This window comes from Muscardinus avellanarius (assembly GCF_963383645.1).
Source record: "Muscardinus avellanarius genome assembly, chromosome: 12".
Classification (NCBI taxonomy): domain Eukaryota; kingdom Metazoa; phylum Chordata; class Mammalia; order Rodentia; family Gliridae; genus Muscardinus; species Muscardinus avellanarius.
The window spans coordinates 2,722,453-2,747,837 of record NC_137798.1 but is presented as its reverse complement, the minus strand read 5'-3'; the positions used below and the strand labels follow the sequence as shown (position 1 = coordinate 2,747,837).

At 41.4% G+C, this 25,385-nt stretch overlaps 1 protein-coding gene across 1 annotated transcript in view; it reads right to left on the bottom strand.

Moving 5' to 3' along the window:
* Positions 1–24,159, bottom strand: part of SPRED1 (sprouty related EVH1 domain containing 1) — a gene marked incomplete at both ends in the record, with an annotated part of 70,224 nt that extends 46,065 nt beyond the window's left edge. Inside the window, one exon of the mRNA XM_080707579.1 lies at positions 24,128–24,159. Coding sequence (XP_080563705.1) covers positions 24,128–24,159 — 32 coding nt within the window. The remainder of the gene's footprint in view (positions 1–24,127) is intronic.
* Between the last annotated feature and the right edge of the window lie 1,226 nt (positions 24,160–25,385).

Here is a 25,385-nt window from a genome sequence, read left to right as displayed (position 1 = left end):
CAAATAACCCAGAATCTAAATCTTCTACAAACTGCTTACATAATACAAGCACTTAATCTAGTCAAGTCATGGATATCTAAAAAGTCTTCCAGAAGGAGAAATAAAACTAAAATGTAAGGCCGAATAGAGAACTATTCACAAACTATCCCGTTACAATTAATTGTTTTAGGTTCTGGTAGACAGTATCATCACCCTGCCAAAGTAGTTCAACACTATAATGACTTTGAATGGTCCCATATTCTAGCACTGCTACTGTCTATTTTTATGACTCCTCAATTATCAGTAGTTTACTATAATTTCATGTTAAAGTTCTCTAGCTCTAGGCCAAAAAGAACTGAACTATAAATAGTATTTCCCATCAACAAGAGATCACAGAAGAGAAGCCAACATTAATACTAGAGTTTGTGATGAGATTAAAAAGGAATTCGAAAATTAAAAATTTAAACAATCTTACAGAAAGAAATTTCTAAGATTCAAATGTCATTAAAATATTACATTTGGCTATATTAAACACATTCCCACATAGCAAAAACTACAAATAAAGACAAAAGTAGCAAATAAAAAAAAGTCACACCGGGTGTGGTGGTGCACGCTTGTAATCCCCGCGCTTGGGAGGCGGAGACAGGAGGATCGCGCAGGTTCAAAGCCAGACGCGCTGGCTGAGGAGACCCTGTTTCCAAATAAAAATATACATATAAAAAATAGGTCTGGGAGTGTAGCCCGGAGAAGGGTTTCCAGGAACCCCAGTACCACACAAAAAAAATTAACTTTATTTACAATAAGAAAAATGCAAATTAAAGAGATGACCCAATATCAAGACATTTGTTACAAGAGGTGGTTTTAAAGGCCATTTGGAAATATCCACCAAAATTTAAGATGTGCATATTCTCTGGCAGTAAGATCAAGTCGATTCGCTTCTTTTACATGTATGAAATTGTGCCTGTGTAGTCCAAAAGAAATTACATCTCTATGTGCATAGTTTTAAGAGAAGAATTATTTAAACAGTGAAAAAGAATGAAAGTATTCTATCAATCAACAGAAAACCATGAAACCGCTCTTCAAGAGGATACTACACAGTCATGACAAAAATGAGAAAGTTCTTTATATTATCAAGTGAGCTGATCTCCAAGTACTATTTAGTCTGCTTGTTTTTCCAAAGAGGTACATAATTGTGTTTAATATGCCATTTGGAAGAGGGGGGGCACATACAAACATAGGCTTGTGTATGAATATGATTTTTATACAGTAAAAATGGAAGAAAATGGCACAGTGACAAGCAAGTTTCTTTTCATTAAATAACCTTCTGCATTTTTTATATTTTGTATATGCATTATCCATTCAAAAATCTGCTCCCCAAACTTACACACACACACACACACACACACACACACACACACACACACACACACACCACAGAGTCTGTTAAGGGCTATGAATTAAAAATACCACTTGTCTCTGTAACAGGTGCTAGCAATTACTTTTCAGTGATATACATGAAGATTCAATTTTTATAACTATACTCCCTTTCCTGCTGCACCCTAGACAATGTACCTCTTTCCACCATCCTGAAACAATATTTCTGTCCCAACTTACAGCAATTATAGTTCTCTTAAAGTCACACCGACTTGCTCAAATATAGCCTAATATCACAGTCCTTTCCACATTCTTCCACAAAATACCCCACAAACCCTGCCATATACGTGCATTTCTTCTAAAAATGTTTTGACTCTTCTCATTAAATTTAAAGTTAGTGGCTTGTGGAATATAGACTGGAAGGCCGTGTGTGAAGGAAGGCTGGATGTCTCCATGCTGGTTATATAAAATATGGATGAATCCTAAGAGAGGACGTGAACTCAGAAAGCAGACAAGCAAGGAGAAGGAGTCTAGTCTTACACTGCGCCTAGACCTAGGTTTCAATTAGGAAAGATATACTCAAGAGAGATTACTGGACGGTAGGAGAAATATAATTCCCACCCTTCTAAAGAAGGTTTATCAGTGAGTCTGAACATGAACAATCTCTAATTTGTATTTCACTACCTAATTCTACTTATTTTTACTCTTCAGGAAGCTGGCCACACATGTTGGCACACAGTGGCAATCCTAGTACCTAGGAGGCTGGGACAGGGGGTCGCAGGTTCACAGCCAGCCACGGCAACTTAGTGAAGCCCTCGACAACTTGGTGAGAACCTGTTTTAAAAAAACAAAATAACAAAATAAAGTAAGGCTGGGAGTATAACTCAGAGGTAGAATGACCCTGGGTACAAACAGACAGACAGACAGACAGACAAACAGTTCAATCCAGTGGTAGGCAAAATACTCCAGCCGGGCTCCAAAATACAAACAAAAAAAAAAAGTTGGGGTAATCAAAACTGATGTCACATACCAGGGAATGTGGAAGGCCAAATGTGTGAACAGAAAAAACCTGAAAAGGTCTTTTAAAAAATCTCCAGGCTTCCAGGCTCAGCATAATTACACAAGAAGTAAATGGCATAAGACAGAACTGTAAATCGCCTGGCTAAACACTAAAGGAATGCTCTATTCAGAGAAAATATACAAAGACTTTATTTCTTTTATTTTTTAAGCTCCTAGATTCAAGAACATCTCTGTCAAATCACAATATGACCACAGGTTAAAGGAACAGAGACTTTAGGGCTCAGACTTTTAGATTTCTAAACTTACTACAAAATCACAGTAATCAAAACAATGTGGCACTAGCTTAAGAATAGACACATGTAAGAATGAGTATTCAAAAATAAACTCATTTACCTACAGTCAACTGATTGCCAACAAGGGTGGCAAGACCTTTCAAGAACACAAACCGTCTTCAAGAAATGGTCCCGGGACATCTAGATATCCGTATGCAAAAGAAAGAGGCTGGACCCTTGCCTTGTTTCCATCTTTAGAGAAGCTGGAAATCGTGCCCAGGTGAAATCTAAATCCTTATACACTGGGGCCCACTCAAACGTGCACTAGTTTCATCTCCAATTTTCGAGTAACAAATAATGCCTCATTAATCAAACAGAAATATAAACTGTCCTTGTCCATTTTTAGCATTTATCTAAGGAAGTATACAATAAAAAGTATACAAATAAACATAGCATACTTTGGGATCTGTTAAACAAGTAACAAGAAACCAATTAATTCCACTAAATGATTTCAGTTGTTACTTTCTTTAACAGTCTTACTTCAAAATGTTGAAGACATTTTTCTCTTAATCACAGAACTCAAGCTCCGTACAGTGGCCCAAGGCTGCATGTAATCCCAGTACTTGTGAGGCTGAGACAGGAAGACTGCAAGTCTGAAGCCAGCCTCATTAACTGAGTGAGACCCTGTTTCTAAAATAAAAAAGGAAAGGGGGTGGGGCTGAGGTAGCTCACAGGTGAAATGGCCCTAGAATAACCCCTTCATGCATACACTAACCACAAAGCTGGAAACTTGCAAACCCCCAGCAAACTTACTTAGAATCCCTCCTTTCTAATCATCTCTCTTGCTCACTCACTGAAGGCGCCACAGGGGTGCTGCCTCTGCTCCCCAAATCCTCTCACCCAGGGCCCCCCAGCTTGCTCCGGTCTGCCTAGCTCCGCCCCGAGACGCCGTACTGACTGCCTCTATTCATGTGCACACAGAACGCTACCTGGGGTACACGTAATTATTAAGTCATTGAATGGAGAGCCACACACATTCCCAACCTCCCTCTCGATCTATCAATGCCATTCCCACGATACTCTCTGAAGACTGTATTTTATGGAATTTTAATCCTAAGCAAGACTGAAGAAGGAAAATTCCAACATCCCAGCCTCCTCTCCCTACTCTTCTCTAGAAGCCCTCGTTCACCTCGTGCCCTGTACCAGCTGATTTTGACTTAGAGATAAACATCAAATATTCCAGATGCAGTTTTAATGACAGAGAGGTACAAATACATTATCACCTAGGCAAAAGCTGTAAGATACTGAACTTTTTTCCACTTATGTGCCATTCAGAGAAAACGGTTTCTGATCTCAGAGCGATTCAAGTCTTTCCCAGAACCAGCTGCATTATAGTCTGTATCCTGAAAGAGCTAAAAGGAAGAGCAGGGGTAAATTAGAAAGAGGATGAAAAGGAAGGGAAGGGTTTCCTGATAGGAAACCCTTGTGCAAGGGCCACAAAGCCAGAAAGAACATTAGACAAAATGTGCTAAAAGGGTCATAGCTTCTTAAGAGCAGGAAGGGGAGAGCAAGACACAGAGACAGCTCACAGTCATGTTAAGGATTCTGCTTTCTTAATAAAAACTTTATTTGGAACAGAGAAATGATTTAAGATCCACACTTTAAAAAAATCACACCACCCGCCGGGCGTGGTGGCGCACGCCTGTCATCCCCGCGCTCGGGAGGCAGAGAGGAGGACCGCGCAGGTTCCAAGCCAGCCGCGCTGGCTTAGGAGACCCAAAAATGTACAAATAGGTCTGGGAGTGGAGCCCGGAGGTAGAAGGGTTCCAGGAACCCCGGTACCACCAAAAAAAAAAAAAAAATCACACTGCCCTATAAAGGAAAAGATGATAAAGAGAAAAGGCAGTCTTCAGAGGATACAAAAGATACTTTACTAACTTAGGTGAGAAATACAAACTTAAGATGCTAACTAGGAATTTGAATGGACTGAGGCCATACTCTGGAGATAAAACTGCTGTGCAGCGTGGCTCTAAGCTTGGATCTTGCAGTTGTTTTGACTGGGGACTGAACCAACCTAGGGGTCATTTTTCTCTGAAGTCACATCCCCACTCCCCTTCCCTTTTTGTTGTTGTTTTGAGACGGGGCTTCGCTAACTTGCTGAGGCAGCCTTAAGCTTGTGATTCTCCTAAACTGGCCTAATCCCTGGGATTACAAGAGTGTACCACCAAGGCCTGGCATCTGTTGTATTTTTGTGCCTTTTCAATTGTTCCCAACCTCTAGAATAAGGTCTTACTACATATTTTAAAGACATAACAGGACAACCAATTCCACTCCATTCAACATGCCGTGCAGCCTGTGCTACCACGATCTCCTCGTTACTTCTGTGATCCCTCCCACCCCACCCCACTTACCGTCAGCGCCAGATCTTTGTTTTCTTCCCTAAATACTGCATAAACTAGAAGAGTGCCCGGTACAGAATAAGCACTGAGCAGAATACCTGCCAAATAAATATTTTAATAGGGGAGGTGCTTTTCCTAATAGTTATCAGGTGTGTGTATATTATATATAATCTGAAAGCGGGCAGGAGAGGCAGCGGGTTCTATCAGGCAGGCAGCAGGAACAAAAACCAATACAGTATTTAATACAGTGTGGTACAGATAAGAGCAAGATTTCATAACGTGTAGTTCATAAAAACCGTGCATCACCATCATCTAATGTTTATTAGAAAACATTCCTAAATCCCAGCCCCCCCAAAAAAACTTCTTTTGAACCAAGAATTATGAAAGCAAGGCCCAATAATATCCTTTAAAAACAAAAATCACCAATAAAGTAATACACTTTAAGGAAAATTAGAAAACCACAATGGGGTTCCAAAAATACGCAAATGTATATAAAAGTTTAAAATGTGACAATAATAAGGCACATAAAATCTGTGGAGAATGGAAGGGTTATTTGATGAATAATGTTAATAGTAGAAGACAATCCTACAGAAAACAAATTAAAACTTGAATTTCTCCATTAGACTAAAATTAAAACTGTATAATAACTAAGCCAATAGTCACACACACTTATAATTCCAGTAGTTCAGCAATTTAGTAAGACCCTGTTACAAAAATAAAAAAAATTAATTAGGGCTGAGGGTAAAGCTTGGAGGCACATGGGATCATTCCCCAGTACCATTTTAAAAGAAAAGACCTGTGTAATTATTAAGAGAAATGTCTCTGTACTTCTGGAGTAGATAGTACCTTACTAAACTTCCAAACAAACTCAGGAATTATAAAAAGCGGAAGATCCCTATATGGTTAAAAGTATCACAATATTAGAAGAAATGATGAACTGGGGGGAAACATATGGCAAAGATTAGTCTCCCATCATAAAGTCTTACACATTAGCTTGAAAAATAATGTAAAAATAAGTCGAAAACCAAGACAATTTATAAAGTAGGAGATACAGACCGTCACTCTCACTAGTGATCAAGGAAATTACAGCAATGAGATATGCTCTGCATCACTGTATGAGAGTGAGGGGAAACTAGACACTAGCTAAGAATTAAGTAAATTTTAGTATGCACGATGATCTCAAAACAGTATGAGATAGCGTGATCTGTTATAGAGAAGTAATTTAAAAGCACCTACTATGTTTTAATCTGGAGAAAAACACACACATCTGGAAAAAACGCAACATAATGTCATCATGGTTATCTCTTAGAAGCAAAAATTACCTTAATTTCTTTATGATCACAAAAAACAATAAAACTACCTAAAATGAAATAAATCAGAGCTTTAATAAAATTTAATAGTGAAGACCTAACAGCAAACACCTACTTAGCCTAATATGTTCTGCATATCTGATTAAAGACCTTATCTTTAATTCCTGACCCCGACCCTGCCCAAGGGTATTAGTTCCACAGATGAGGAAACTGAAGAGGCCAAGTGACTTGCAAAGATCATATCAGTTGTTAAGTGTCTGTGCAGGAGCAAGGATTTAAATCTCTGCTGTTCTGCCCCCCGCGCTTGGGAAGCAGAGACAGGAGGATCTCACAGGTTCGAAGCCAGCAGCGCTGGCTTAAGAGACTCTTGTTTCCAAATAAAATAGTATAAAATAGGTCTGGGAGTGTAGCCTGGAGGTAGAAGGGCTTCCAGGAACCCCAGTACCACCAAAAACAAAACAAAACAAAACAAAAACTCTGCTGTTCTAGTCCTGCTCTGGAACTTATTTACATGCAACTAGAAAGGAAAAGTAGTCATTCTTTACCCTGCGTCACTTATGTGCAAGTAAGAATACTGGGGGTGAATATGCTCTATTATATTTTTATTTTCTACAATTTTACAAGTATAAATGTAAGTTCATACATAGCAGCACCTCCTGAAAAAAGTACTCCACATTATGTTCCACCCTACTGCCACAAAAAGGTCTCAAACTCTGTAATCCTCTTTCACAAACATGTCCACACCTTGTCTACACAGCCTTTCACATTTCACTTCTTCCCCTACAATGTTCAGCAACCAAGAACCACATGAAAATAAACTAGAAATTCCAAGAAGTCGTTTAAGTCAGGGTCTTGTGAAACTGCGCAGAGTGGGTTGGAACTAATGTTCTTCCTGTCTCAGCCTCCTGAATAACTACAGCAAGAGTAACAGGACACACATGCCACCAGGCCCAACTCTACAAGAAGTTTTCTATGTCTGGATTCAAACCAGCATTCAAAGGAGCAAGAGAAAGGTGACTTGAAACATTGTAATCTCAGTACTAGGGAAACTAGATAGGAGGATCACAAGTTCAAGGACAGCCTCAGTAAGTAGTGATTCTCATCAACCTAGAGACCCTATTACAAAATAAAAAATAAATAAATAAAAAATGGGACTGAGGGTATAGCTTAAGAGGTTGAAAGCTCCTGGGTTCAATCCCCAGTAACACACACACACACACACACACACACACACACACACACAAAAATGACAACGAGGCACTTGCAATCCTACAAACTATGGTCTTTACTTGAAAGAAGAAAAAGCAGGCACTAAGAAAATAAAAATATGCCAGGCGTGGTGGCGCAGTCTTGTAATCCCCGCGCTTGGGAGGCAGAGACAAGAGGATCGCGCAGGTTCAAAGCCAGCTGTGCTGGCTTAAGAGACACCGCTTCCAAATAAAAATATAAAATAGGTCTGGGAGTGTAGCCCGGAGGTAGAACGGTTCTACCCCCAGTACAAGAAAGAAAGAAAGAAAGAAAGAAAGAAAGAAAGAAAGAAAGAAAGAAAGAAAGAAAGAAAGAAAGAGGGGAGGGAGGGAAAGAAAAGCCATTATTAGAAAAACTATAAACTTTTCATCTCTACAGCTATTAAAAATAAACCATTACAACACAGATGTACAGAATACATTTTTCTACTGATACTAGAGAAAGGGCACAGATAACAAGTTTCAAGTGTTTCTAAGATCCAAAACTCTGAACTACTCTAGTAACACATATCATGTTCATAGCTTTTGTATCAAAGCCAGAGTGAATCAAACATATTCCCACAGCTTTTACATGAGAGTAAAGAATGCCTGTGCGTGTCAATAACTCCCCAAAAGATGTCCTTATGGAACATGCATCAAACATTACTGACCACACATGAACTCAGTGATGCTGGTGGCTCACTAGAATGTTACAGCCACGGTCTCTGCCCATCTAACAAGCGACACCCCCAGCTGATGCTTTCTTTACTAATAAAATTGGTTTTGTCCTTTAAAAGCTCATGTTGAACTGGGAATTCACTTATATTTAGAATTTTCAGGAACACAGCAATTTTAAGTAAGCATAAACTATCTTTGTTATAAAGGAAAGGCCTTTCCTTTGTAACAAGAGATTAATGGAGATTATCAATTTTTTCTTCACCCATAATCTCAAAGTGTAAGGTGTCTCTCTAAAGTTCTGCATTTTATTTTTGTACAAAAATGTGCATTTTCAGAAGATGAGAACATAAACAGAGCATGCATAAAAATTAAAAGCATGGAACATAAACAGTGTAAGGAACCTGAAAGCTCAAGACTACTGTGACACACAACAGCGGTCCTCTGGAATCCACAGACGATCAGTCCTGTGTGTCACTTAACTAGAAGATGCTCCCAACTTTCCAAGACAATCCATCCCATTATTGGACAGATCGCATCATTAGAAGTCCTCTTTGGTACAGAACAACAACAAAAAAAATTCACTTTCTACTTCTTTAGTTTCCACCCACTGATTCTAGTTTTACTCTCAGGAACAAAAGAGTAAGTTGATTCGGTTGTATTAAAAGCTATGAAGTTTTCAATTATTTGGAGCTAGACATCTAATATTTTTCATTGATCAACTTTTCTCAAAGCTCCACAACTTGTCTTCATTGAGCTTAGTCTCTATAGCTAATTATACTGGTGGATAAGTCCACAGACTCATCACAAAAGTTAACAGTGTTGGACAATGTAAACAATAACCTTTGAGATACAGATGTCAAGTGATAGGCAAGGCTCACACCACAGTGACTCACTGCATTCTCCTTTAAGGCACCGTCCATTCAGACTCCTGAATGAAGGTCAATGGAGTTTGTTAGCTACTAAGCTAGTACGTTCAGGGGCAATCACAACCACTAAAGCTTGCAGGAAAAATGCTGAGTCCCCTTCATAGTAACCCCTCAAAATAGGGAAAGTGAGGATGAAAGAAGTCCAAGACCACACAACTGGTAAACAGCACAGCAGTGCCCTGCACCCAGTGAGAAAAAACTCAAAAGTCCCTAAGAAGGTAGACATTAAGGTCGGTTATTAAAACGAGATGGCACGCCAGGCGTGGTGGTGCACCCTTGGAATCCCCGCATTCGGGAGACTGAGACCAGAGGATGGAGGACTGCAGTTCGTGGACAGCCTCAGCTACTTAGTAAGGCCCTCCACAACTTTTTGAGACCCTGTTTCAAAATAAAGTATAAAAATAGGGCAGGGGGTGTAGTTCGGAGGTCAAATGGCCCCTGAGTTCCATCCCCAGACCCGCAAAAATAAACAAATAAATAAAAATAAAATAGCACTGTCTAGCACAAAACCATACATGTCTTGTTTTGGTCAAGAGGACAATTCACAACCTGATAAGATTATCTTGAAAAAGAAAAGATATGCTACATCTCCTTTTTTTTTTTTTTTTTTTTTGGTGGCACTGGGGGTGGAACCCAGGGGCTTTTCTACCTCCAGGCTATACTCCCAGACCTATTTTGTACTTTATTTGGAAACGGGGTCTCACTAAATTGCTGAGAGCCTCACTAAGTAGCTGAGGCTGGCTGTGAACCCGTGCGATCCTCCTGTCTCAGCCTCCCACGCCCTGGGATTACAAGCCTGTGCCACCATACCTGGCTATATCTACTTTTAAAACTAAATTTTACTAAACTTAATCTGAACTGCACAGTTATAGGGCCATATAAACCATGGCCTTAGCCTCACACTGGTAAACTGCTCTACAAGGAAGGAAAAATCCCTTAAAGTATGACATTCAAGGAACTATACCAAGACAGTAGAAAACAAATATTCTGTGTATACATGCATGTTAATCTAACTGATATAAAGAAGGTGGAATAGTCATTTCCAAGAGCTCTATAATAATAAAGATGAATTTTTATCTTGAGGTCTAGTTGCACTACTGCTAGTAAATAAACACATCACACAGTTCAATCATGTCCTATTTCATACATGTTTTCATTTTTCTATTTACTCCGAAACATCTAAGATATAATTTCATATTTGCCATATATATATATATATAGATAGATAGATAGATAGATTGTGTGATTGGGGGGGGGGCCACTGGGGTTCCTGGAAACCCTTCTACCTCCGGGCTACACTCCCAGACCTATTTTATATTTTTATTTGGAAACAGGGTCTCTTAAGCCCTCAGGCTGACTTTGAACCTGCAGGATTCTCCTTGTCTCCGCTGTGCGCCACCATGCCCGGCTGTTAGTTTTAGTTGTGAAACAAGGTCTCACTAAGTTGCTGGGGCTGGCCTGGAACTTTACTGCTATCCTCTTGTTTCAATCTCCAAGTGCTGAAATTATAGGTGGGGGCCCTCACATCCAGCTTGTCTACATCTCAATTAGATTATGCCCTATCTTTACCAGAAAAGAAAAAGAACAAAATTAATGGAAAGCAAGTGCAAGAAAGGACTAGTATAGCTAAGTAGACACGGCCTTTGGACTGAGAAGGTCTAAAACAACTTCAGCTTAGTTTTCTCCACCTGTAAAATCTCACCTTAAAGCCAAGAAGCACACCTAGCACTGGTTCCTAGATTTCCACTGGTCAAACCTGAGACTATTGAGCATAAAAATAAAGACAACAAACTATAACACATACTAAGAGAAGTACGAATATGTGAGAAACTTTTTTGGAATTCTAATGAATAAAAATGGGGTAGAATATAGAACTAGGAAAATGTCACTGTTCGGAAGCATCACAAGAACCGTAGGCTAGGGTCATCAACAAATGCAAAAATCCTGAACAAACACACGATAGAAAATACATTACTTACATGGTCTTAAAGCACCATCCCAGAAGATGCTCATTACAAAGAATTTGCCATTTAAGAGAACCGACAGACATTATCTTAACCAAATGGTCAAAGCTAACATTATCAGTAATGGTACAATCACTTCCTAACTGGATGCACCTAAACACCATCACTCTGTAATACGATGCTGTTGGGTAAATGCACGACTAGCTGGGCGTGGGCGCACGGTGGTGATCCCAGCATCCGGGAGGCTGAGACAGGAGGGCCTGCGGTTCGAGGACAGCCTCAGCTGCTTAGTGAGGCCCTTTGTAACTCCCTGAGACCCTGTTTCAAAATGAAGAATAAAAATAGGGCTGGGGGTGTAGCTCGAAGGTAGAATGCCCCTGGGATCCATCCCCAGTAGTGCAAAATAAAAAAATAAAAAGTGCGACTTGAATTTGAGACATTCTACAAAATACCTGGGCAGTACTCTTCAAGGATGTCTCGATTATAAAATGAAGCCTCAGGAGCTGTTTCAGATTGAAGAAAAGTAAGGAGACATGACAACTGAATGCAGTGTGTGATCATGAATTGTACCCTGGGCTGGAACAACTGGTAAAACCTGAACAGTATCAGTAGATACTAGCATCCTCAGTAGATGATAATATTGCTTAGATATTAATTTCCTGACTTGGCTATGTAAGATCCTGCATTTTGGGACAGTTTGAAAGGCATGTATGTATTCTTTGTACATTTTTCCTACTTTTTTTTATAGGTCTAAAATTATTACAGAGGAAGGACTATTTCAGATATATACATATATCCACCAATCTCACAAGACTGTTTGGGAAATATGAAATAATGCACGTAAAGGTGCTCTTTAAATTCTAAAGCAATAGTACAAATGTTAGCAGCTTTCATCATCTTTTCTAGAAAATTCTGATGTTTTAAGGTACTTGACCATCTTTACAGTCCCCCCAATATACCTTTAAGTCTATGGAAGAAACCTGAATTGCTAATTGGGGCTACATATAGAAATCTGACTAAACTATGAGTATCTAAAAGTGCTTACATTTCTGAGAAGAAAAAAAACCTAAAAATATAGTTTAAAAACAAGTTCCCTCTCAGGTTGGGGTGTAGCTCAGAGGTAGAATGGCCCCTGGGTTTCATCCCCAGTACTGCAAACAAACAAACAAACAAACAAACAAACAAACAAGTTCTCTCTTGCTGACACCTTGCATGTTAAGGTATAGCTAAGCATTAAGAGTTTTCTGAAAGAACAATTATACCAGTTACTGCCACCTACTTTTGAATAGTAATTCTTGAACATGTAACAGTGGAAAATTTCTCAAGATTGGCTAGATTGGCAAAATAGGCAATGACAGATAGGGTGTTTACATAGTCTCTCGTGACTTCTACTTTGATCGCTCACCTACAACATTTTCAGTTTTTAGTATAAATAACTGAGTGGAAAGTGAGATATAGTTCAGTAGGTTCAAGTTATTTGAGGAGTTTGGAAATAAAATCGTGCCTTTATTTAAAATATCCCTTTTTCTTCCCACCAGAAATCTACGCAGTTTGGACCATTTATGTGACTGACAACCACACACCTTATGCCCGTCCATTAAATCCCAACACAATTCCGCTAATTATCGTATAGCTATAAAGTATCCTTTCGAAGTTCTTGCCGGTGAAGAAACTGATTTCTTAAAAAGTCCCACACAGATTGAAAACTATGCAACCACTTTGGAGATCAGTGTGGAAATTCCTAAGAAAAATGGAAATGGACCGATTTTATGACCCAGCTATGCCAATCCTGGTATGTCCAAAGGGATTGAAAACAGATTACTATAGTAACGCATGCATGTCACAATTCACAATAGCCACATTGTGGAACTAGCCTACATGTCCATGAACAGACGAATGGGTTATAAAATGATGGTATATACACATAATGGAATTTTACTCAGTCATAAAGAACAAAATTATATCATCTGAAGGAAAATAGATGGAATATAGGATATTATGCTAAGTGAGATTAGTCAATCACAACAAATGGAAGGTCAGATGTTTCCCCTTCTTTGTGGAAGCTAGGGAGAAAGTGGGATACAAAAGGGATTCTAGAGAAAGGAGGAAAAACCCTAGTGGAGTGGTGGAGGGGACCTCAGGAAGGGAGGGGGGAGTGAGATCTGATGAAGGAAACATGTCAATGGTCATGGTATGCACACACAGAATTATCAAAGCCAGTCTCCATACTGTGCGCAAGGAGGGTGAGGGAGTGGCTGGGAGCTGGGGGAGGCTCACTGGGTGCTGTGTGCACACTTGTCCATCACCCAGAACTTCATGATGATGTATGATTGCAATGCCCCAATAAAAAATAAAGATAAAATAAACAGTCCCATAGATCATACCAACAACACAAAGTATTATTCACAAACAATGAATAAAATTTTATATTTAACACAAAAATACAAAGTAAGCTACAGTTATTAAAAGACTTAAGTTCATAATATGCAACTGGTCCTTTGGTCTATGTTGTTGACAGACCTGAATCTTTAACTCTTTTAAAGAAGAGTTAACAAGACATACCATCAAACCTGTCAGACAAACTTCAAGTGAATGATGACACATAAATCATGACACTGCAAAAATCACGAGACTCAGAACTCCAAGGTTAAGCCTAGCACGTAGATGCCTCTCCAAGATAAAGTTCACTCTCAACAGTTCTCACTGTCTAGTAAAACTGTACTTGTAACAAGGAATCACTACCTCCAAGTAAGCGCTTCATTACCAAAGAACCAATCATTCGTTTTTAATATAGACTGAAAATTGCTTGAGAAGACTCGGATTGTAGTTACCTACACTACCAAAGCTTACTGTCCTAACACCCGGACACAATAAACCTCAAAAAGGTTAGTTCCTATCTTTTCTCTGGCATATAATACATGCTCAGTAAATGTTTGCTGCAGCTATTTAATCGTGTACCAACATCAATGACGGTGCCAACTCTAGGAGCAATACACAATCCAGGAAATGAAGCAAGTCTGACTAGTAAGAAATGCTGAACCACCCTGATCTCCATCTGTTTGGCTGCCTCCAACAGCAAACCATCCCAATGCACATGTGTGACTGATCCTTTTGAGCCCACTGTATTGAAACTTTTAATTACTACTAAAATATGTAGCATACACAGAATGGTTTTGAATTAAAAGGTGTTTCCTTACTGAAACAGACCTAAACACTACTTTTACAGGCGCTAATAAACACTTAAGACTAGGCATGGTGGCGAACACCTGTGATCCCAGTCTTAGGAAGGCCGAGACAGGAGTTATGGTTCAACACCAATCTCAAAAACTTAACAAGGCCCTCAGCAATTTAACAAGACACTATTTCAAAATAAAAAATAAATACGGCTGGGGTCTACTTCAGAGGTAGAATGCCCCTAATACCAATAATAATAAACAAATATTAATCTGACATTTAGATAATAATACCCTACTTTGGCATGATATGGGTAATTAAGCATTTGTTGGGTATAACACTTTGTCATTCAATACTTTTCTCATATCACTAGAATTATAATTATAAATATTTACCGTAAGCCGGGCGTGGCGGCCCACGTTTATAATCCCCGCGCTTGGGAGGCTGAGACAGGAGGATCGTGCAGGTTCGAAGCCAGCCTCAGCTGGATTAAGAGACCCTGTTTCCAAATAAAATATAAAATAGGTCTGGGAGTGTAGCCCGGAGGTAGAAGGGTTCCATCCCCAGGACCACCAAAAAAAAAAAAAAAAAATTTACCCTTAAGAAAGCAAGAACCTGAAGGATAAAACAAGATATCTACTGATTGTCTAGCAGATAATGACTGGTCTAACAAAGCGCTGCTTCAGTGATATCAAAGGAACAGCCCACTCTGTTAGAGATGTATGTAGAAAACTTACTAGAGATGAGAATATATTCAAATCCACTCCAGATTTTTTTAAAAATGTTAACTAGTAAGCCGGGTGTGATGGTGCACGCTTGTAATCCCAGCATTCAAGAGGCTGAGACCCCAGGATCATGGTCCGCAGACAACCTCAGCTGAGGCCCTCCGCAATTTAGTGAGACCCTGTTTCAAAATAAAGAATAAAAAAATAAGGGTAGGGGGTGTAGCTTAGAGGTCAAATACCCCTGGGTTCCATCCCCAGACCCGAAAAAAAAAAAAATTATTTTAACTGGTGTGCTAGGCATGGTAATCCCAGCATTCGGGAGGCAGAGACCGGAGGATCACAGTTCAGGAACAGCCTTAGCTACTTAGCGAGGCCCTTCACAACTCAGTGAGACCCTGTTTCAAAAATAAAAAAGACTAAAAAATAGGGCTGGGGGTGTAGTGCGGAGGTAAAATGCCCCCTGGGTTCCACCCCTGATACTGCAATAATAAAAAATAAATAAATTTTAACTGGTTCATAAAAATTGTGTGTGTGTGTGTGTGTGTGTATGTGTGTGTGTGTGTGTGTGTGTGTATTTTGGGGGTGGTGGTGCTGGGGATGGGACCCAGGGACCTCTACCTCTGGGCTATACCCCCGACCTATTTTATATTTTATGTGGAAACAGGGCCTCACTAAGTTGCTGAGAGCCTCACTCAGTAGCTGAGGTTGGCTTCAAATCTGTGCGGTCCTCCTGTCTCAGTTTCCCAAGTACTGAGATTACAAGTGTGTGCCACCATGCCCGGCTAAAATAATATATATTTATAAGGTCACTCCAGGTTTTTTTTAATTACTTAATACATCAAAATAGTCTATAAAAATATTAACCTCAGGTTGGGCTTGGTGCCACATGCTTATAATCCCAGCTACTTGGGAGGCTGAGGTAAGAGGATCACAAGTTCAAGATAAATAAAAAGGAATGGGAAGGAAGGAGTTCAGTGGCAGAGTGTCACTGGATTATATACTCAGCACAGCAAAAATTAAATAAACAAAATGAGTCCTATGTAATGATGTTTGATTTACTATCCCCTGATTACTATAAAATACTCAGGATGTATGCTGTCCCTCCATGACCTCGACATCCTTATGATGTATGGTTTGGGAATGTTTATAAATTAGCCAGTGGGGTAACTATCATAGGTATACACACAGCCTTTCATAATAACCTGGACTTCCAGTGATGACACACAGGCTGACTTCTGTAATTCTACCATATTTCCAATGAAAACCTAACGCCGACCAAGACCCACCGCAATCGACGAGCCCTGTCTCTAAACTACTACGTGGTATTCGGGGTGCTGTCCTGTAAGGATGCATCTCCTTGGTGGAATTAAAAACTTACATTTACGTTCAGCTTACTGTTTCAGGAAAATAAGAGCTAATACCGAGAAGTAAAGGATTCTCAGGTGAGTGAATCCCGAGGTCAAGTTGTGAGTGGTCACCAGGGAATTCAAATTTGAATTTCTGTAGCTAGATTCGAGATCACAAATGTTACATAACTCTTCTCAGATTTCTTTGCTGAAGTACCACAGTGACACGGTAATATACACAAAAGCAATTTTTACAGATCACTGTGGCACGTGTGTTATATGTACTATGTCAGAAGATAAAATGTATGTTACTGTGACACAGTCCAAAAGTCCAATAGCTACTATTTTATGACATGAACCCGAGTGTCAGAAGACCTTTACCAGCTATGTAAATCTTTGCCTAGTTAATTAATTTTCCAAAACCTGTTTCCTCATTTTTATAAATGGAAGTAGTAGCACTAATTAAGTAATTAAAAAATAAAATAATTGGTTGTTAGGAAGATTAAATCCGTAAAATGACCTTAAGCCATGCTGAGAATTTTTCAAATTTTCAATTAATTATGCTGGGAGCTATATAACACAAGATATTAGGAAATAAAAATGGAATCAAGGATATTTGAAAATGAAATTCATTTATAAATAATCCACAAAAGCAGGGCATGGTGACACTCACATGTAATCCCACTACTTGAGAGGTAGAACTGCAGGTTGAGGCTACCCTCAGCAACTCAGCAAGACCCTATTTCAAAATAAGAAAAAAATATAATCTCAAAAGGTTATATAATGTAATCTAAAAACTCCTCAGACTATATACTATGAGTTAGATAACATTTTTTTTTTTTTTTGGGGTGGTACTGGGGGTGGAACCCAGAGGCTTTCTACCTCCGGGCTATACTCCCAGACCTATTTTCTATTTTATTTGGAAACAGGGTCTCATCTCACTAAGTTGCCGAGAGCCTCACTAAGTAGCTGAGGCTGGCTTCGAACCCGTGCTCCCCTCCTGTCTCAGCCTCCCACGCGCGGGGATTACAAGCGTGCCCACTACGCCCAGCTGACACTCACATTCTATGAGAAAATCTTAAATCTAAATTTCTACAGAGCGGGAAAACAGAGCTCTATACTGACAAACATCTCTTATGGGCAGAGACTGAATGAGAAGACTGTATTCCTGGCATTTATTAAGATCGTAACACTTTAATTTTCCAATATGAACCCACACTGATGTTCTCGTGTTGATCTACCCATGTATTAAGATAATAAACACTAGACTGTGAGGCTTTGTTTTGTTCCATGAACTGGGTTTGATTTTTTCCTTCTTTAAAATCCACAGCCAGAATCTGAACATTTCTTCTTCTCCATTATCTCTACTCTCTTCTTTGGGAATTAGCTGTGTGTTGGATTTGTCGATCATCTCCTTCTTGTTTCTCAATCTTCCTATTTTATGTTTCCATTTTTGGGGTCAGCCTTCTGGGCCCCCATATAATCTACAGCAGAAGATTTTAATATTGTGTCCAACAGAGCTTTTGGGCAGTCTAGTGACGCCTATGGCCCCCTTCTCCAAACGATGTGAACGGCCTAAAACAAAATATACAGGACTACACAAGAAATCAATTACACTGACATAGTTGCCAAAGTATTTTTAATTTTGATAAAGTAATAAGGTGGATCTTCAACATATTAACATATAAGATCTAGTTATGGGTTTAATAACTATAACAATTTCAGGGTAGTGTTGACTAAAAATGTTATGTCAAGACAGCTCTAACAACTAAGTAATTTTGCTATAAGGAAAAAAATATCTGTAATTTCTATTAGTATTATGAGATAAATTGTGTCCCTCAAAAAAATAAAAATAAAAAATAAAAAAATAAACCATGACAAAATCCCAATCCTCTACACTTTAGAAGGTGACCTTACAGCCGACATAGTGGTCCACACTTGTAATCCCAGCATTCGGAAGGCTGAGACAGGAGGATGGCGTGTTCGAAGGGAACCTCAGCTACTTAGTGAGGCCCTCTGCAACTCAGGGAGACCCTGTTTCAAAATAAAGAATAAAAAATAGGGCTGGGGTGTAGCTCAGAGGTAGAATGACCCTGGGTTCTATCCCCAGTTCTGCAAAAAAAAAGAAAAGAATGTGACCTTACTTAGCAATGAGATTATTGCAGATGTAATGGAAATGAATTCATTCTGAGAGGGGGAATCCTAATTCAATGACTATTGTCCTTACAAGAAGGAGAAATGAAGAAAGGAAAAGAAATAAAAATTCTACATATGAATATGGCTTACCATATCACAGGGAAAGGTCAGCTCATACACCAAAAATATTAACGCTTGTTATATAATAGAGAATTGTAAGTAAATTTGTTCACTCCTCCTGCATGGGGTGAAGTTTTAATGCAGTTGGGGTTCTAGTTCCCACTAAAGGCTGGAGAAAATAACCGCAGATTTTTCTTCACCAACACTCCCACCAAGCTGGGTAAGACTGACGAGTCAAGTTCAAGTTAAACACACAGAAGAGGCTCGATGGTTACCGCTTCCCCTAGGCACTTCTCGGTCACCAAATGCTACAGGATAAAACTATCCAGCCTTCCATTTCACCCTGTCCCGATCAGTTTCAACTTCTTGAATCCTAGTAACTTCCTCTCGGTTGGCACCGTGGAGGAGCTTGGGAGCAGGGAAGATTTAAATTTTTTTTTCTTTTTTGGGTAGTGGAGAAGGAACCAGGGGCATTCGACCTCTGAGCCACACCCTCAGCTCCATTTCATTATTTTATTTCGAAACAAGGTCTCACTAAGTTGCAGAGGTCTCACTATGGAGCTCAGATTGGCCAAGAACCTGCGATCCTCCTGTCTCAGCCTCCCAAGTACTGGGATTACAAGCGTGTGCCATCACGCTCGGCCTTAAAAACTGATAAACAGCCAGATATAAACTGCTTAATTTTGAGTTTCCTATATTAAAAAAGGCAGGGACAATGTGTGCTTCTCCTCATTGATGAATGGTTCTTGAGATATACCACAAAGCTCAGAAGCCAAGCACATTCGGATATCCCAACAGAACCTAGGATAATTTTAGGCCTGAACTAAGTTATTTTTCAAACTTATAGAAACAAAGCATGTTAAAAAATGAGATCAATTTTGACCTTAAGAAAAAAATAAAAGTAAAACTTCTTAAAAGAATAATAATTTAGCAAGGCGTGGTGACACACGTCCGTAATCCCAATTCTTGGGATTTTGAGTTGGAGGCCAACCTCAGCAGTTCTGTTTCAAAATAAAATAGGACTGGGAGTGTATTCAGAACCCCTGTGTCACACACACACACACACACACACACACACACACACACACTTTGCTCTTCCCGTAATTTTTACCTCAATGCTTTTCTAACATAGCTAATGACTTCAAAATACATAGCTTGCCTCCATTAATCCCACCACATTTTACTAAGCATCTATAACCAAGCATTATGCTAGTCATAAAAACGAAAGCAGGGAATTACATAATAGGAGACATAAGTAAATGATCATAACATTACATGATTTCTAAAACCCTGATATAAATATGTATCAGGTATAAGAAGGGAAACTGGGGGAGGGGCACGGCATGAGAATGTCTTCCGGGCAATATAATGATTTCCAAAAAAGCCTTTTAGGGGAAGAGATCTAGGCACGCCGGCACACCGGGCTTAAAAAATGCAATTCAAATGCCGGGCGTGGTGGCACACACCTGTAAGCCCAGAATTCACTCAGGAGGCTGAGAGAGGAGGATCGCGGTTTGCGGCCAGCCTCGGCTACTTAGGCCCTCTGCAACTCAGTGAGACCCTGTTTCAAAATAAAGAATAAAAGATTGGGCTGGAGTGTAGCTCAGAGGTAGAATGCCCCTGGGTTCCATTCCCAGTACAAAAAAAAAAAAAAAAAAGTTTTAAGTAAAAAAAATAAGAGTGAAATAAAGCTGAAGACAGTGGGGAGTTATGTACCTGGTATTTACAAAGACCAATTCTAAGCAAATGTTTATATTACATATACACTGCATCTACAAATATTAATGCTGCCACCCACTTCTGGAATGCTTTCCAATTACACACACATATAGCATATGCAGACATATATCCATATATGTAAAAGATATGAAAGTGAATGTGTCTTCACATACACCCTCAGAATAACCCACCATGGGGTATACATTTAACGACTCACCAAAAGATATAACCACAAAAAATTGTTTTCTATTTAGGGAAAAATGTTTCTAACCGATTATACCATACCATGTTATCACAAGTGACCTAATTCTAGTTAACCCAACTATAAAATATTACATAGTCCCAACTTGCTGTTAGAAAACCTAGTATTGGCATGGCAAATGTTTCTGGCTAATGTGAACATAAGAAGTAAGATGCTTTAATATTTCAGAAAACGCCACGTCTCCAGTGACTGGCAGAGAACAAGGGCAGCTACAGTAACTCACGAGCAGGGCAAGGCCCCCAAATTATAGAATACGGTTTTAATGCCCAACGTTCTATTTAGAAGGTTTATTCAATGTGTATAATGCAAAAAGTTATCTGCTGCAAACATCTGACTGGAGTATTAAAATAATTTCTGTAAAACAAAAAAATGATGTAGACCTGGTTCCTCTACTATTTGACACAAAGCATTCTGCTCTAGAGTACATTTGTTCACTGCCTTCTGAAAAGTATGATTTTTAACCACAAATCTCAAAGTCTAAGATAAAAACATTGTTATTCAAATTCCTTCTTCATTTATTTTCCTACTGTATAAGACAAAGACTTACACATCTACTAATTCTTAAATAAATGTATACTCACAATCAGCCTCCATTTATGTCTCCATACACAACCCTGAATTCAGAAAGGTTTCACAATGAGGCCTCTAAAGGCCTTACTGGATTTACCGCAATGGCTATCTTTTAAAAGTTAACAATTTGATGATTTTTCACTTTCTAAACATTGAAATCAGGTAGAAAAAAAATAAAATTAAGAGTAGTCTCTACTGAGCCTGTAACCCTGGTACTTAGGAGGCTGAGACAGGAGGTTCACAGATTCAAAATAATAAAAAGGTCTGGAAGTGTAGTTCAGAAGTAGAATACCACTGGGCTCAAACCCCAGTACCAAAAAAAGAAAAGAGAAAGAGGGTAAGGGAGAGACAAAGAATCTATTATGATTAAATCCCTATCAACAGTGGCTTAAAAAAAGGGAGAAACAGCCGGGCGGGCGTGGTGGCCCACAATCCCCGTGCTTGGGAGGCGGAGACAGGAGGATCACACAGGTTCGAAGCCAGCCTCTCTGGCTTAAGAGACCCTGTTTCCAAATAAAATATAAAACAGGTCTGGGAGTGTAGCCCGGAAGGTAGAAGGGTTCCACAAAAAAAAAAAAAAAAGGAGGAGGGGGGAACTGTGTAAGTGCCCCAATCAAATTTGTATTACAGAACAGTTTTAAACTATGCTAAGGGCTTCTGTCACTATGTATCTCTTTTGTTTCTTCATAATATATGATTATAAATAATAAATTTCCATTTCAAAACATTACTTCACATATTACAGATGATACATATAAATTATCAGATTAAAAGCTACATTCCAAATTCATTCTTAGTGGTTTACTAGCTAATGCACAAGCAATGTTAGTTCTAGCAAATTTGATTACCAAATGAAAATATCACTTTCTAATATAAAATAGATTTTTAAGTAAACCCCCAACATTTCACCTCCGTAAAGAGTTCACATCTCTCACCAAAATATTAAGTGATAAAACAGGTTATTTTCCTACCCAAACTAAGAGTACTACAAAGTTCATAGAGAATAATTTATAAATAAAGCAAGATACATTTGTAAACACAGAATTTTAAAAGTCTAAATGAATGAGGGGATTGCCAAGTGGCTCGTACCAAGTACATTTAGAATTTTTTTAAAAGCCATCCTTCCAATGAAGTTTAGTATTCTTTTTAAAAAATCGACATCTTGCCAAGTATAAATCACTGAGAATATTTTCTCATTTTGGTGTAATGAGTATCATCCACTGATACCACGACACACAACAACAAAAAACTTTTTTTTTAAAACAAAAAACTTGCACTTTCAGTTTATGTATCTACGGCGGCAAGTATTTTTTTTTTAAGCGGGCCCATGTAGAAAATCTATTTTACACGTGTGTCAGTTCACATTCCACTTGTTTCGGTATCAGCTGTAGCCACAAGGAGATACTCAATATTCTTAACAACAACAAAAAACTAAAATGGTAAGAAGTCTTTTCTCATCTTTAAAAAAAAAAAAACTTAACGTTATAATCCCAGCTACTTGCTAGAAAGGCACCAATAAGTTACTGTCATTCTGTTTAGCTTTTTAGCAGTTTTTCTCCTAAGCAAGCACTATCTGAGATAGACTCTTTGATCTTCAAAGTAGGTCTAATCTGCGGAAGGCAGTGAGACAGTGTACTGTACTGTGAATGGACAGCCAGGTATTTTATGAATGGAGGCGATCACGTGACCCCAGCACCTCCCCGAACTGATATTTCCCACATAACTGTGTCAACATTCTGAGAACTAGGGTAGCTGTTTGTGTGTGCGTGTTTTTAAATTTAATCTAAAACTTCAAGTTCTCCTTAGTTCCTGAACTCAAAAATCTACACCAAGACGACAAATAAGCGTCGATTTTTTTTCCTTGGGAAATACTCTCAAGGTGTCCGAGGTGATGGATGCTTAATTATTTTTTTTTTTATGAATGAAGAGTGTGCTATGCAAATGAGGGCGATTCACAAAAAGAGAGAGAACATGGCGGCCACTTCTGCTATTCTAGACTGCACCGACACTGCAGCAATCTACCTCCTTCTGCACCCGCTCATCAGAAGTGTCTGTTTTCCGAGAAGGGGGGAATGCTTCTTGTCATTTTTTTCCCCTAGCTCTTTTATGTTAAACTGGCCTTGGCGTTGGACTGTAAGGTTTTCTCAAAAGGTCTGACTTGAGGAATGCACTTTATTAAAGGAATGCACCCTATTAAGAACTAGTCCTGAGCCACTTAACTCTTTCCAGCCCTCCGAAGATAAACACAACTTGGACTTAAGAAAAGATGCTGATGTTCGACGCCGAATTAAATTTCTCTTCTCGGCTGGCAAACTTTTACCGCCACATAATTCTTCCAGACAGCTGCTACGCGGAGGCAAACATATTTAAAGGGCTGACTATTTCGCTCGGAAAGCGGAAAAGCCGGTCCAAGGGAGCAAAACCTTAAAAGAGCCGGGATGCTCGAGAAGTTGACGCAGCCGCCTCTGTCTGCGCCCGGGCACGCAGACCCCGTCCAATCGCTGTAAATAACGCTCGCGGGGAGCCGAGGACCAGAGCCAGCCTTCAAAATCCATCACTGTGCTCGCGTCCGACCGCCCGAAAGTAGACATCACAGCTCCCAGCGCCCACCCGCCAAGCGTCCCCATCCTAGGCAGTGTTTAAGCCGCTGCCCTGGCCTTATATTTTTTTTTTAGCAAGAACCTTACAGGTCGTAAGTTTAAGCGGAGTGGGGGGGGGGGCCCAGGGCTTATTAATCCGCTTTTTAAGTGTCACTGGCCGAGCGACGAGGCTCCGGAGCTGCAGGAGGAAGGGGCTCCCGCACCCTCGCGTCCCGGGGGGCGGCAGGGTGGGCGCCCAGTGCCGGGGGGGGAGGGGGCTCGGACGCCCCCCCCCGCCCCGCGCGCAGCCCCCCGCGCCCCGAGCCCGCACGCGGGGGCCGCGCTTACTCGTGGTCAGAGGGCGCCGTCTCCTCGCTCATCTTTCCCTCCCGCGGATGGGCTCCGGCGCTGGCGGGGCGAAGGCCGGCGGGGCGGCTCGGGGGGCGCGCGGGGGCGGCCTCACCATGGTGGGCTCAGCCGCGGCGGCGCCCCCGGCCCGGCCCCCGCGGGGCGCTGGCGGCGGCCGTGGCGGGCGGCGGCGGCGGCTCGGCTGCGGGCCTGCGCCAGCGCCCGCACCGTCCCGCGCCCTCGGGGCCGCGCAGCCCGCTGCCTCCGCCGCGGCGCCGGCCAAGTAGTCCCGGCGGCGGCGCGGAGCGCGACGCCCGGGGTCGGGAAGTAGTCCCCGCCGCCCGCCGCGGGCCCGGCGGGAGCGCGCCGCGGAGGGATACGGGCGCGCCGTGCGTGCGCGCGCGCTGCGGCCTGGCACGCCGCCGCGGCCGCGGGCTGCAGGGCGGCGCGCCCGGCTCGGCGGGGAGGACGCGTCGGCCGCCGGGACGGCGTGTGCGGGGCCGCCCCGCGCAGAGGACGGAGCCGGCGCGAGTTCGGCGTTAGTTCGCGGGGGCCGCCGAGAGAGCTCCTCCTGCTGTCTGCCGGGCTGCGCGGCTGGCTGCAGCCCCCGGGCTGCGTGCACCAAGGGGGCAGTGTAAGAGCGTGCGTGTGCGCGCGTGTGTGCGCGCGTGAGCGGGGGGGTTAGTTTAGTGTCCCTCCGCCCGCTGCTCGCTGCGCAGGAGGTGTGCCGTGCGGGGCGCTCGCGCCCGGAGCCGGAGCGGTGGTTAATGGAGGACGACCCCCGTGGAGGCCCCGGGGAGGCGTGCTACGGGAATCTGCACGCCCCGAGCACAGGAAATAACCCCCGCGGCCAGCGCGGTTGCATAACTACGGCGCGGCCGGCCCCGCACGGGGGCGGACCGGGGGTCGGATTGGCAGCTGTCAGGTTTGCATTCACCTCGGGAGGTTTTGGAACCGAAACCAGCCGGGGCCGCGAGCTGCAGCCCAGAGTCTGCCCTTCCGGAGGACTCGGGGCTTTGCAGATCTCTACCTAGAAAGCCAGCCTGTGCCCAGGGCACCGGATCCCCCAAGTTCCCGACTTCACGCCGGGCGCCTGCACAGCTCTGCCAAGCGCTTTTCGCTTCTTTCTCAGATTGGTGTGCCCCGGGGGTGAAGGGTGCTGCCACGGCCACCTGGAGAGGAACAGTTCCTGCCGGAGAAGAGTCAGAGGACCCACCCTCGCTTCTCGCCTGCCCTCTGTTTTCAGGAAGCGTCCGGA